This window comes from Leptonychotes weddellii, chromosome 15 (genome assembly GCF_054177405.1).
Source record: "Leptonychotes weddellii isolate Sample4059 chromosome 15, ASM5417740v2, whole genome shotgun sequence".
Lineage (NCBI taxonomy): Eukaryota > Metazoa > Chordata > Mammalia > Carnivora > Phocidae > Leptonychotes > Leptonychotes weddellii.
This window is the reverse complement of record NC_138383.1, coordinates 29,570,444-29,586,156: the sequence shown is the minus strand read 5'-3', so window position 1 is coordinate 29,586,156 and position 15,713 is coordinate 29,570,444. Positions and strand designations below refer to the sequence as shown.

Sequence of the window (15,713 nt, the reverse complement as noted above, 5' to 3'; positions counted from 1 at the left end):
ATTTTTCCAGAGATTTAAAACAATCTAAATTTTATATGACTTTTTAAAAATATTATTTTAAAGTAATTCTAGGTTCTGAGGCATCAGACCACAAAATTAGGCAGGACAGGAAGATGGATATTGCCAATATTATAGACCAGTGTTGAAAATTAATGGAAAGTTGGGGTGTCACTCTATTTTTTATTCCATTTTGGTTTATTTTAAAGTGTTCTAAGGTAGAAAGGCATTTAATTTACCAAAACAGTTCAGAGAAAAGAATTTCACCTTTTCTTTTTTCCATTGTTTTCATTCTGCCTTGTTCAAATGAATTATGCCCACTTGAGACAAAGATTATACTTTCAGTAAAGCAGACCCGTTAGGAAACTCATAGTGCAGTTGTAACCTGGTCACAAAACCATCTGGTACATTCCTGAAGGCTGTTATTACATTTCATGGACTTATATTACTTCAAATACTCTAACAGTCCCATGTGGGCTTAAAAAAAAAGATTTTTTTTTTTAAACTCCATTTGTTTCTGCTTACTTTAGACCTTCTCGACTTATCCCTTATAAGAAGAGTACCTGGTTATAAGTACCTTTATGTCAATCAATACACATTATGAGTTTTATCAAGTGATGTAAAACATTCACTTGATTTTTAAATGAGTATTTCTTTGTAATAAAAAGTTGCTACTTGTTGATACTGTTTCCCTGAAAATCAATACAATGACAGTTGGGCTATCAATTTTTTAATTAATAATAAAATATGAAAACTATAGTATTATATATCAATGTTACAAACACATGTCTTTTTATGAAATTCTAGAAAAGTATGTCTTGAAGCTCCAGACGTTCTCTGGCCAACATGGTATAGTGGAGAAAGGACCAAACCCACCATTTTTCATGAATTCAACAAGTATTTATTGAGCATCTATGCCCCAAGCTGAGGCAGAGTTGTTTGCTGAGAATGTAAAATACATGTTTAGGGAAGGAGACAGATATATAAACAGGTTATTACAATACAATGAGATATATGTGTAATAGAGATAATGTATAAACTACTATGGATTTCCTAAGGTGTAAATAACTAGTTGGAAAAGTAAAAAGAAATCTTCATGAAGGACATGACCTTCAACTAGGTTTTGATTGGTAAACTTGCCAAATGAATTGTCCGATAGCTTGTTATGCCAAAGCAGAGAGTAGTGAAAGGATATGGTATGTTTAATAATAAGATGTTTTATGTTTAACAGTGAGAGCTTTAGAGGATAAAGGTAGGGTCTAAGGATGAAAAAGCAGGTCCTGAGGTTTTAAAAGTAGGTGGGGCCAAGATATGAAGGCCCATTTAGTAATTATGTGATACTAGACAAGTAATTTCATCTCTTACAACCTGTTTAATATTTGTAGAAAATGTTTATAAATGACAAAGTAGGATATAAATATATTTTTGCTTCAAACGATTTCTTAAAATTCAATACACTGCCTATATTAAAAGGAAAAAATAGTAACTGAGGTCAGAATATTTACTGTCCTGAAATTAAGTATAGTGACTAAAAGTCAAGAATTTTAAATAATATTCAGGCTCCCCTAGAAACTATTTGCTGAATATTAAAATACAAATACAAGAACACAAAACAGGTCAACAACAGGGAGACACCAAGTAAGCAGATGAAATGCTTCAAGAACAATTTATAGTGCAACATGATGCCAAGTACCAATGAAATTTCTAGGCAGAGAAGGGCAGCAGCTTAACCATATCAGTAGATTAACCATAGAACCGAATCATTCAATTTGAAGGGAAACACCTGCAGAATATAATTTTTAAATGATGGGGTAGGGAGTGGGTGATGTGTTCTGGGACTTAAGTCCAGCTGTTGTAGTCCTGTCATTAGCTATCTGTAAATCTGAACTCAAATGCAATCTAAAAGCTTATGTGTAAATAGGCTAATGTGAGTGAACAAGATGAGAAAAATTTAAATTCTGGATTTGGTTAGGTCATATTACAGTTAGGTGTAATCTTTTGGGTGTGGGTCTTTTGGCTGAACAGAAAATATGTCAAATGGTCATGTTTTCATGATTTTATTCTTAACCTGTGTTATTTTGATTATATGAGTGCCTTACAGCTTCCACAAGAAAAAATTATCACATGGTTTTAACTAGTTACAATTTCATGAATAGAGAATATAAAATATTAGGTTATTAAAAGTCTAAGGATTAAAGTGTTTATAAATTAAATGCTATGTTCTACAACATGAAAATTATGTTATAAAATGGTGACTTAATAACTAGCTCCACAAAGCACAAATCTTAATGGACGAGAATCCTTAGGAAAAGAAGTATTATAATTAAATGTTATTGTTTGTTGGCATTAATTCTTTAGCTTTAAAAAAATTTTTTTTAATTTTATTTTTTCAAAGATTTATTTATTTGAGAGAGAGAGAGTGCACACAGGGGGACGGACAAGGGTGAGAGAGAATCTCAAACTGACTCCCGGCTGAGCCTGAAGCCTGAAGTGGGGCTTGATCTCACAACCCTGAGCTCATGACCTGAGCTGATACCAAGAGTCAGATGTTCAACGAACTGAGCTACCCAGGTGCCCCCAAAAGCATGGTTTCTTTTAACTCTTCTTGAATGGTTTGCTTTATACCCATAAAATCATCATCTAGGTTCTGATATTCACAAGATAAAATTTTTACTGTTTGGTGGTGAACTTCTCTAAACATTTACTGAGTACCTCTTCTGTGTGACATTCATTGTTTGATCAATCATAAATCTTTTTTTTTTTTTAAAGATTTTATTTATTTATTTGAGAGAGAGAGAGAGAGAATGAGAGAAAGAGAGCACATGAGCGGGGGGAGGGTCAGAGGGAGAAGCAGACTCCCTGCTGAGCAGGGAGCCCGATGCGGGACTCGATCCTGGGACTCCAGGATCATGACCTGAGCCGAAGGCAGTCGCTTAACCAACTGAGCCACCCAGGCATCCCAATCATAAATCTTCTTAAACTTTAGCAAATTTTGAGGTTTTAGAGTTTCATTTATTCTTTTCAGCTTTCACTTGTGACATCTATCATTAAAAATATATCAGTTCCTAAGATTCTAGTAAAAGAAAATGCTATCAAATTTATCCTAAGAAGTAGCAAGACTATCTTTTCTATATCCCTGGCCACAGATAATATTACAGTAACATTACATTAAATTTCACTTACCTACCTAGGGCCTGGTTTAAGGCCCTATATGCTTGAATATCATACCACTGACGACCAGGTAAAAGACCTCTCAATTTTGAGTGCTGATCATTGTATTGTCGCTTTAGTTCAACCTAATAATTTAAGAAATATTAAAAATATAGTAGATAAATTAAGGCTCAGTTCAAAAATCATATTAAGTTCTAACATTCTGAACATTTTATTAAGGTAGAGAGATTTTGTTTTTCAGTATATCAGTATTGAATTTTATTCAATTCCTTTAAAACATGTCTATTCAGGGACGCCTGGGTGGTTCAGTCAGTTAAGCATCTGCCTTCAACTCAGGTCATGATCCCAGGGTCCTGGGATCAAGTCCTGCATCGGACTCCCTGCTCAGTGGGAAGCCTGCTTCTCCCTCCACCACACCCCCACCCCGATTGTGCTCTCTCTCTCTGACAAATAAAATCTTTAAAAAATAAAATTTAAAAAAAAATGCCTATTCATCCTTAATTTCCCTGAATTCCTCCATGCAACTCATTAATTAGCTGTTTGATTAAATCAAAAGTTTTATTAAGAAAGTTTATATAGAATAAAATTCACAAATTTTCCATGTATACATAGAGAAATCTTGACAAATGTATTGTCATGCAACCACCACCATAACCTTAATATAGAATATTTTCAGCACCCCCTAAATCTCCTTTCTATTCCTTTTCAGTCTCTCTCCTTCATTGCTGACTTTGTCAACCAATGATCTGCTTTCTGTTTTGCCTTTTCTAGGATTTCTTATAAATGTTATTACACACTATGTAATCATTTGTCTTTTTCATTTAGCATAATGATTTTGGAATTCGTTCATTTTTTTTTTTTAAAGATTTTATTTATTTATTTGATAGAGAAGAGTCACAGCAAGAGAGGGAACACAAGCAGGGGGAGTGGGAGAGGGAGAAGCAGGCTTCCCGCGGAGCAGGGAGCCCAATGTGGGGCTGGATCCCAGGACCCTGGGATCATGACCTGAGCCGAAGGCAGACGCTTAACGACTGAGCCACCCAGGCGCCCCAGGAATTTGTTCATGTTGAAACATACATCAAAGGTTCATTTTTTAATGTTTTTCAGACTGATAATCTCTGCTTTTTAATTGGGATGTTTAGACCATTCATATTTAATATAATATTGTTATGATCTGGGTTTATATCTACAGCAGCAGAATACACATTCTTCTCAAGTACACATGGGTTATTCTCCAGGATAGATTATATGTTGACCACAAAATATGTCTTAAGAAATTTAAGAAGATTGAAATCATATAATGTATCTTTTCCAACAACAATGGTGTGAAATTAGAAATCAATAACATGAGGAAAACTGAACATTCACAAATTTGTGGAAATAAATAACACAACTGAACAATCAATGGATCAAAGAAGAAATAAGAGAACTCAAAAAGTATCTCGATACAAATGAAAATGGAAATACAACAAACCAAAAATATCAGATGCAGCAAAAGCAGTTCTAGGAGAAAAGTTTTAGTGATAATCTACAGTGAGAAAAAAACAAAGATCTCAGATAAACAATCTAACTTTCCATTTTAAGAAACTAGAAAAAGAACAAACAATCTCAAAGTTAGCTTAAGGATGGAAACTAAGATGAGAGCAGAAATAAAATTAAGGCTAGAAAACAAGAGAAAAAAATCGTTAAAAAACTAAGAGTTGGGTTTTTTTAAAACATAAAACTGATAAACTTTTTGCTAACTAAGCAAAAGGAAGGGTCAACAAATTATAAATGAAAGAGTACATTACAAGTGATACTACAGAAATACAAAGGATCATAAGAGACCACTGTGAACAATTATATGCCAAAAATTAGATAACCTAGGGGCGCCTGGGTGGCTCAGTCGTTAGGCGTCTGCCTTCGGCTCAGGTCATGATCCAAGAGTCCTGGGATCGAGCCCCGCATCAGGCTCCCTGCTCAGCGGGAATCCTGCTTCTCCCTCTCCCACTCCCCCTGCTTGTGTTCCCCCTCTCGCTGTGTCTCTGTCAAATAAATAAATAAAATCTTTAAAAAAAAAATTAGATAACCTAGAAGAAATGGATAAATTCCTATAAATATACAACCTACCAAGATTAAATCGTGAATAGATAAAAAATCTGAACAGATCTGTAACAAGAAAAATAAAACAGTAATCAAAAATCTCTGAACAAAAACAATCCCAGGGCCAGATGGCTTCACTGATGAATTCTATCGAGCATTTAAGATAGAATTAACAATGTTCCTTCTCAAATGCTTCCAAAATATTGAAGAGAAGGGAAAACTTCCAAAAGCATTTTAAGAGGCCAGCACTACTCACATACCAAAGCCAGATAAGGATGCTACAAGAAGAGAAAATTATAGGCCTATACCCCTATATGATAAACATTGTTGTAAAAATCCTCAACAAAATATCAGCAACTGAATTCAACAGCACATTGAAAGAATTAGACACATGATCAAGTGGGATTTATCCCTGGAATGCAAGACTGGTTTAACTATACACAAATCAACAAATGTGATACACCACATTAACAGAAGAAGCAGAAAAAGCATCTGAGAAAATTCAACATCCTTTCATGATCAAATATAAAAGGAATCAAATATAAAAGGAATGTATCTCAATATAATAAAGGCCATATATAACAAGCCCACAGCTAATATCATACTCAGTAGTGAAGAGTTGAAAACTTTTCTTCTAGTATAAGGAACAAGACAAAGGTTCCCACTCTAAACACTTCTATTCAACAAAGTAATGAAAGTCCTAGCCAGAACAATTAGGCAAGAAATAAAAGGCATCCAAACCAGAAAGGAAGAAGTAAAACTATCTTTGTCTGCATATGACATGATCTTATATGTAGAAAACCCTATAGACTCTACCAAAAAACTGTCAGCACTAATAAGCAAACTTAGTAAAGTTGGAGGATATAAAACCAACATACAAAAATCAGTTGTATTTCCATACACTAACAACAAACTATCCAAAAAAAGAAATTAGGAAAACAGTCCCATTTACAACAGCATCAAAAAGAATAAAATACTTTGGGATAAATTAAGCCAAGAACATGAAAGATCTTTACACCGAAAACTGTAAGACACTGATGAAAGAAATTGAAGAAACACAAATAAGTGGAAAGATCCTGTGCTTATGCATTGAAATAATTAACATTGTTAAGATGTCCTTACTACCCGGGGCACCTGGATGGCTCAGGCATTAAGCGTCTGCCTTCGGCTCAGGTCATGATCCCAGGGTCCTGGGATCGAGCCCCGCATCGGGCTCCCTGCTCGGCGGGAAGCCTGCTTCTCTCTCTCCCACTCCCCCTGCTTGTGTTCCCTCTCTCGCTGCGTCTCTCTCTGTCAAATAAATAAAATCTTTAAAAAAAAAAAAAAAAAGATGTCCTTACTACCCAAAGTGACCTACAGATTCAATGCAATCCCCATCAAAATCCAAACGCCATCTTTTACAGAACTAGATAAATGATAACTGGCTGGTAACCCCCATGAAAAGATGCTTAACTTTACTAGTAAATGAAGAAATGCAAATTTAATAATCCCATTGCTTTTATCTGAAGAATATTGACAAATATTTACCAAAAGTGTTTATATTTTCCTACAAGTACAAATAGAATAATATATACAAGGATATTCACTGCATCTCTGCATTGAAAACAAATAACAACCTATCAAGTGGATTAATTATGTTATATTACATTTATTCTGAGATAAATATTGGATTAAAAGAAATATTTATACATTTTGACATGGAAATTTAACCAAAATATATTTTGTAAGTAAAAATCAAGTAAAACACACACACACACACACACAGAACCAGGTGTCAAGTTTTTAAATAGGACCACAATTTAGAACAATGCCAATTCTAAACGAACCCCCAAAAAGACTTAAACCAAAACTCTGACAAGAACCACAGGAGAGACAGAGTTTAAAGATTATGTACTTTTGAGCTTTTCCAATATCTCCCCTAGAAAACTGTCAAATCATGCTCATACAAGTTCAAGATGATCAGCTACTAACTGAACTATCTACAGAAAACAAAAATCAATATTTTTCAGAGAATAATGGAGTCCAGAATCTCTATAATGTACCATCTACAATGTCTAGTGTACAATAAAAATTACTAAAAAGTGTGATCCATAATCAAAGAAAAAAAAAAAAAAACAGTCAACAGAAACCAATCTAGCAAGGCCCCAGCTGTTGGAATTAGCAAAGACTTTATTGTAGCTATTATGGATATATTTAAATAACTTAGAAACATACAGTTTAATGAATGAACTTTAGGGAATCTCAGTAGGGAAGTAGAAACTATAAAAAAGACCCAAATGGAAATTCTACACCTGAAAAATACAGTTAACTGAAATAAAAATCAATTGGATGGGTTTAACAGCATTTTGGAGAAGACAGAAGAACTAGTAAGTCTTAAGACAGATCCACAGAAGCAATGAAAAACATCAACTAGAGCAAAATAACTTCATGCACACCAAAAATATAGGTGTAAAAGAATCCAAGTATATGAAAGCACTCAGTGATGATCTAAACCAATTTAAAATTCAGAGCTAAAACAGTACTAATGCATTTGAGACAATATGTATTGCCTCAAAGGCTCCACTATTATAAGATATCAAGAATCTCTTATGTTTCCGAGTGACTGAATCTACATTCATTTTCCTATCTAGGTACTAACACACAGTACTAACACACAGAAACTGTGTTAATCTTCTTTGCTGGAAAAGAAAGCACAATAAATTCTCCTATCTAGTCAATTGAACTTGATAGTATAATTATATCCCTTTTCAAAGAGACTCAGAATTAATTATAGGACATAAAACTACATTCTATTAAAAGCTATGTCACACCAAAGGTTACCACATACCCAGCCTTCATCTGGTCTTCATAAAAATTGTTAAAATTACATCATCCTGAGAGTGGACTACTTTTATACAAGGTCAGAGTGTATGGTATACACAATTCAGACTGACCTATTTAAATAAATGAGTTTTTTTCCTGTAAAAGCTCTCCTCTAAAAAGATTCAAGTTCTGAGTAAAAGGAAATTATGCATTACGATTTTATATTTTTAGACACTAATTGAATGAAAAGAGTTGTGGGGTTTTTTTTGTTGTTGTTTTGTTTTGTTTTTTGAGAGAGAGAGAAAGAAAGAGGCAGGGGAGGGACAAAGGGAGAGGGAGAGAGGGAATCTTAAACAGATTCTGCGCTGGGCATGGAAATCAAGAGTTGGACACCCAACCAACTGAGCCACCCAGGCACCCCAAAGGGGTTATGTTTTAGGCAGTTCTCAAGAATGCTGTGGAGTCAATTATGTCTCGATAAAGCTAAAAAAAAAAAAAAAAAAAAAAAAGAACCTAAATAAGAAAGAATGCTGTAGAAACATCAATAATAGAACACTTAAAGTAGAAAAATTGATATAATGGGAGGAAGAAATTTTTGGTAGCTTAAAGAAAGAAACACCGAATTTAGACTAATATTTATAGTTTCACTTAGTACAAAGCATCTGTGATAGGCAGTAGAAATACAAAGATGAGCGGCGCCTGGGTGGCTCAGTCGCTTAAGCAACTGCCTTCGGCTCAGGTCATGATCCCAGGGTTCTGGTATGGAGCCCCACATAGGGCTCCCTGCTCAGTGGGGAGCCTGCTTCTCACTCTCCCACTCCCCTGCTTGTGTTCCCTCTCTCTCTGTCAAATAAGTAAATAAAATCTTTAAAAGAAAAAAAAAAAAGAAAGAAAGAAATACAAAGATGAGGGGCGCCTGGGTGGCTCAGTTGGTTAAGCGACTGCCTTCGGCTCAGGTCACGATCCTGGAGTCCCGGGATCGAGTCCCGCATCGGGCTCCCTGCTCAGCAGGGAGTCTGCTTCTCCCTCTGACCTTACCCCCTCTCGTGTTCTCTCTCTCATTGTCTCTCTCTCGCTCTCAAATAAATAAAATCTTTAAAAAAGAAATACAAAGATGAGTTAGGGATGCCTAGATGGCTCAGTCAGTTAAGTGCCTGATTCTTGATTTTGGCTCAGGTCATGATCTCAGGGTAGTGAGACTGAGCGCCGTGTTGGGCTCCACACTCAGTGGGGAGCCTGCTTGAGATTCTCTCTCTCCCTTTCCCTCTGCCCCTCCCCTCCTCATGCTTGCATGCACTCTCTCTCAAATAAAAAAATAAATCTTAAAAAAAAAAAGATGAGTTAAAAATATGTTCTGCCTAGCAAGAGCTTACAAGGAACAGAAAATAATATGAGTACAAATAGCCATCAAGTAAATATAAGTTTTAAAGTATTTACTTTGATTACAGTGTATAGAAGTAAGAAGAATTGAGACATGAAGACATGATATGAATTTGGTGCAAAAGTAATGGGGGCTTTACCTGGAAAGGTAAAGGGAATGGAAAAGAGGCCCAGGTTTTTAAGACATTGTGGAGCTACAGAACTTTAGTGACAAAGTAGATGTAGGGCTTACTAAAGAAAGAAAAGTCAAAAATGACTCCACAAAGTTTCCAACCACCAGAGAGAAGCAATCTAGTAATCCACCGAGAGAAGACAAGAAAAGAAGTATGTTTAAGAAAGAAGATAAACTTGGCTTAATTCATGATAATTTCGGTGGCACCTGGCTGGCTTGGTTGGTAGAGCATCCAACTCTTGATCTGGGGGTCATGAGTGAAAACTCTAGAGTCAAAACACTACAGTATAGCTCCTATGAATGATCTGAGGTAAGTCAATTCTGTTGTGGCTTACTTTTCCTAATTAGAAATGGAATGAGTAAGAAAATCTAATTAAAATAAAATTTAAAATGGTTCTCAAATACAACAATAACAATTTAATCACCTATAACAATCTGCTAGTATTGGAAGCTCATAGAAATTGAGTACAATACCTAGCAACTAGTTATCTAATGTGAAAGAGTAGGAATTGCTTTTTTCACTTAGTCAACTTTTAAAGATCTCCTATGTATTATTCTTGGGCATGTATATAGTATATTTTTTGTAGTATATGCCTAATCAAAGATATAAAGAGTTACTTTCTTGGAAAAATTCTGGACTTTCAAGATAAATTAACAAATTAGTTTTAAGAAGTTTTAAAACTACGCAAGAGAAAACAAAGTCTCTTCAATACAGTCTATTATACTATGAACCTTTTTAAATAAAAGGACATGTGTTAGATGAGAAATCAGAAGGGTTCACTCCTGACATGTAGCTTTCAAATTGGTAGGAAATAAATTGTATTTTATATCCCCTAAAAATAATCTGTCAAATTTCTGTATTAACTTTATAACTAGAATACAAAGGAAATAAACTTTCCTTTAAGTGTTATAGGCTATGTTTTAAATACATTATAATAAATAATATGGCATCACAGGAAATAGATAATAGCATGTAAAAATTTCTAATAATTTGGAAATAAAGTATATTATAATATATAGAGATTAAAAGAGAATATGCTTTAAAAATTCTATCCAACTGGGAAAAATATACATTTCCTACCTATCTCTCAAAATGTAACTAAGTAGTTTTTCTATATTCTTTATTCCATACCCTCCATATTCCCCTCTGTATTCTATAGAATATATCCTATATTCTATACCCTCTAACCCCCATCAAATTATAGCATTTATCCTTTGTCAGACACAATAGCTTAAGGATTTTCAAATTTTCCTACACCCTGTTCCAGACAAATACTTTATAATGATCACTCTGCCTATGGTAACAGTTGTTCTAGGATGTATTAGTTATAAACAAAATAGAGATAATGTAGCAACTATTAGATTAAATAAACAAAATTGTCTCTCCTTGGTCTTTTAGTTTTCATTAAAACGAACTAATTTTTATGTATGACAACATGAATTCAATTTCTTGTAAGTTTTCAAATACTTTTTACAATGCAAATGGCCTTTAAAATAGAGCCAGTATTTTACCTAGAGAAAGTATTTTAGATGAAAAGAAAAAACAAAAAACTTCTGAAAGTAAATATATATGCCAGTTAACATTAAAATATTTTTTATTAGATAAAGAAACAGACTTTTAAAAATTAATAAAAAATAAAAATTGTCTTGGGGGAACACATTTAATTAGGGAAAGCAAAACTAAGGGTTTAGAAAAAGTAGGAACCTAGTATACCTCATTTTAATGACATCAGAATCTATTTCATCATACACTTAGGGATTATCAGTCACGAAAATCAATGCCCAACTTAAAATGACATAAAGCATATGTGAAAAAGCCAGTTTCTCCTGCCAGCAAATAGCCTAAATGTTAAGTAAACCAAAGGCTGAAGGGATTAGTTGAAATGTCAAAAGACAACCTTTTACTTTTACCTGCTCATCCTTATAAACACATTCTCATCCCTCAGGCATGCTTTCCAAACAAATAGTTTCAATGTGCAGCAGCAAAAGGCCTAAGGCAAGCTCTACCATCTTGTAACTGTCAAAGAGATTAGTCTTTGATCTATTTGGGAGGTCACATCCACATTCACATTAGCAATACAGTCTAACAACATTATACCTGTTGACCAATCCTTTTTTAATGCCTAATGAGACAGACATTTTATATTATGGAAGTTAACTGTGAATGTTTTTTCTGAGTTTTGACAGAAAGTAAACACCATAAACTAAGCTCAAGTGTGATTTGGAAAAATGATCTTGTAGACCAGTTAACATTACTTTTCAAATACATTTTACAAGGCTTTCCCAAAATAGAAAGCTATATTTAATTGTATACTCTAGAAGGAGTTCAAACCACTTGGTCCCCACCCCCAATAAATTAGTGTATGTGTAATTTTGGAGGGATGTGTGAACAGCAGAGAGAAATCAAACTATTTTATCAAAGGCTGCAAACTGAGGGCCCAAAGTTGTGTTTTTTGTGACCCCCTTACTGTCGCTTAAAATAATTTGAGCTATTTGCCAACCCTCAACTAGTTCACTCATATAAATAATCTGTTTAACTCTTTTAGTGGCTTGAGTTTGCAACCCATTGGTTCAGATGCTACATTGATTCACAAAACATTTTTTTTCCATAATGAGTTCAAGTTCACACAAAATGAAAAAAACACTCAATATAGTAGTTTCTAGACAACTAAAAATATCTCCGCATCAAAAGCTAACCTGACATAAGCAAAGATGAGATCCTGAATACCAAAGACATAAATCAAGACTGAAGTGGTACTTACAGAATTATGTAAAAACACCCATACAGCTTTCAAGCAGAAGTTATATATGGTTTTGGATTCTGATCTTACTATTACATTATAATATACTTGAGATCAATCAGTAAGTTCCTTAAGTCCTTCAATGACTCAGTTTTATTGGAGACAGTATAGGTAGTACACTACTGATGGGCACAGTATATATTAAAATAACCAAAAGGATTATACTGAATATGTCAACAAGAAATTTAAGTCACAATTTTGAACATTAGATTATTTTTTCAACTTGGTCAAACCCAACAGTGTTGGCCATAAGTAGCTCTGTACAAGAGTAGCCTTTTATAAGTAGCGTCTGATAAGAAATAAGTGGTGTGATAAATATGAGCTGGAACCATAAATGTATCTCCTCACTTTACTACCTCATATGAAAGACAGGGGAATTTATCCCAACTCATATAAATATGCATTATGATTTTAGTAATAAATGCCTTTCTAAAAGCAATCAATATAGGCAGAATATATTTTTCCCCCATATGTAAGCTTTACAACAGAAGTTCAAGCCTCGAAACAAGACTGAGAACATATAATCAGCTAAACTTAATAATTAAAAATATTTTAAAACTTTGCTTCAGAAAAATAAGCACATTTGTCTAGCAAACACTCAAGGAGAATAGTTTTATCTTTCGCCAAGGTACAGGGCCTAAAACATAAACATTTATAGCAAGCCAAATCTGGAAGACAGAGACTGTGCATTAGAGACATTTGCTGCTCTATTTCATCACAGTATACACACTTTTATCAGGGTATCACAATATAAATTCCAATGGCTAGAGTTCTAAACTCAGCGTAAGATCTTGTAAGTAAAATAATTTAGCCAGATAAAAGGAATATAGCTGGTTTTATTTCATCTGGCATATTTTCAAGATTTCTAAACACCAAGTTAACCAAATATAGTATATGTATTTTCTTAAATGGGGAAAAATGGGTTTCTGCCAAGACTTAGGAAGCCACGCTCCCTTTTAGATTTTAAAACAAAACAAAACACACACACACACACACACACGAGAGATGGTTTTCAACTGTTACTTACTTTCTTGTTATATTAGGACTGACCAAAATAATCTACCAAGAAATAAGAATCAAGACATAGTAACAGTAACATAACTTATCTCACATATGCTTTAAAGCTGCTTTGGATAACATACTTTCTACAGAGAAAACCTGTATTAAACTGTGTTATAAATTGTCATTGCTAAAAAAAATAGCCCAGAAATTTCAAATATAAGAAAAAAAATGCATTCTCCTCAAACCAGGCATCTCTTATTCTCGATATATTCAACATATTTTACCTTAATTGGTTATAATAATTTAGCTACTATCCAGAATAGTTTATTGGTAACTCAGCAACATTTAAATAATCCTGGGGGTGCCCGGGTGATTCAGTTGGTTAAGCGTCCGCCTTCAGCTCAGGTCATTATCCCAGGATCCTGGGATGGAGCCCCACACTGGCCCTCTGCTCAGTGGGGAGTCTGCTTCTCCCTCTCCTTCTGCCCCTCCCCCATACACTGTCTCTCTCTTAAATAAATAAAATCTTAAAAAAAAAAAAAATCCTAAATAAATGCTTTAGGTAATAATGCAAAAACATTCTGTCAGTATGGAGCATTAGATCTTTGGAGTTTTTTAAGAAAATAATTTGTCAAGATAAGAAAATGAGCCCAGAAAAAAAGCAGAAATTAATATTTTTCTATTAAAAGAAAAAAAAAGACAGTTAATACTTTAAGACATGCTAGATACCTTAAAACGAATATCCTTATTCTATAAAGGGCAAAGTTATTTTTTTAAAAGAATAATAAGCTTTGTGGCAATTTAGTTAGGCTAGCCATAACAAAATATTGTCTAGGTAAACCTGAAAATGCTTAAATTATCATCTCCAGAAAAAGTTATATATTTATTTATTTTTTTTTTCTTTCATGCTATAGTATGTTTTGAGGGAAGGAGGTAAAAGTATACAGCCTGGATTCAAGGCTTTGACACTAACTAGTTGTTTGACCTTGGGCAAGTCACCAGTACTCCCTCAATTTAGTTTCCTTTCTTAGTTTCCTCCTTTGTAAATGGAAGAAAATAATTCCGACCTTACCTCACAGAGTTGGTTGAAGAAATAAATGACAATTAGCACAAAACAGAAAAGCATCATATATTGGAGGTAAGTGGGCTGGAGTCATTCTTTATCCTATATTTCTAAAACCCAATGTAGGTTTGGGTAGGCTTTACATTTTGTCATACTATATTGCTGCACGTTTATGAAAGCCACAGGACTGACAGAGACAATATGGGCCATCTCTTAGGCTGGTCACCTCAAATCAGCGTTTTAACAGCTGGATCAACTCCCTATGAAGGCGCTTTACTGATTCTATTCAATGTACAGGCACATTGTTTTAGGTAACATAAAGTAAGTTTCTTCAGTTTGTGAAGTGGCTACTTCTTCATCAAATATCAATGAAAATATGTACATTGGCAGGACAAAGAGAACAGTATTCAGTTTTGAAATGTAATTTTTGATAAATAATTTCTGCAACTGATCTTAAATTTTCTGATAAATAAGCACTTTTTAATATACTTCATAATATTTTTTATCACTATGCAACCCATTAGCTGTATCTGAACTATATAAAATATGTTAGTGGTGTAATTTACGGAATGAGTGCATGACTGGTCCTTTATTAGTCTGAGTATTACCTCATTCGCATATCTTATAATCTAGAGCTTCCCTTGTTAAAGTCACATAGGAGAGCCAAATAACTATGAATAAACACTTCTAGCAAAATGAAATACTATCATACATAAGAAAGCAATGTGGGGCTATAAATGGAACCCCAGGCTCTTAAAGGAATGAGCTAATATCAAGAGACTTTTTTAAGGGGAATGAGTAGCTGCATTCAGCAAGTGACAGAGACCTGTACCTACTCCTACATAACTCTGGAAGAAGGGCAAGATCTCTCAGGCAAGAGGCTTGTAGATATTAGAAAATGCAACACTAAGCACTTTGGCCCTGGGGTGGGTGTGGGAGTGATGCATAAAAGTTTGGTGGCAAGGGTAGGCATCGAAAGTAGAAGGTAATCACAGTTAAGAGGAGGCTCAGACTCAAATTTCACTTGATTAAACACTGTGACATTTAAAAACAAACATGGTCAAGAGAAAGTGTCCACGTAACAAAAAGATTACATAAGTACTGAAAAATACTGAAATATACTTAAAACTTTTTTATTACCTCCATAGCCCAACAAATGAATTCTGATACTTTCTCCATCTAGATTTTATTATGTCCAAACTTATCTTTCAAACATTAAGTATATGCTTGACTTAAAAAAACT

At 34.1% G+C, this 15,713-nt stretch overlaps 1 protein-coding gene across 1 annotated transcript in view; it reads right to left on the bottom strand.

Annotated features, from left to right (window-relative positions):
- BRIP1 (BRCA1 interacting DNA helicase 1) overlaps positions 1–15,713 on the bottom strand; it is a 157,750-nt gene that overhangs the window by 24,378 nt on the left and 117,659 nt on the right. Inside the window, exon 18 of the mRNA XM_081805975.1 lies at positions 3,181–3,293. Within this exon, the coding sequence (XP_081662101.1) occupies positions 3,181–3,293 (113 nt within the window). The remainder of the gene's footprint in view (positions 1–3,180; positions 3,294–15,713) is intronic.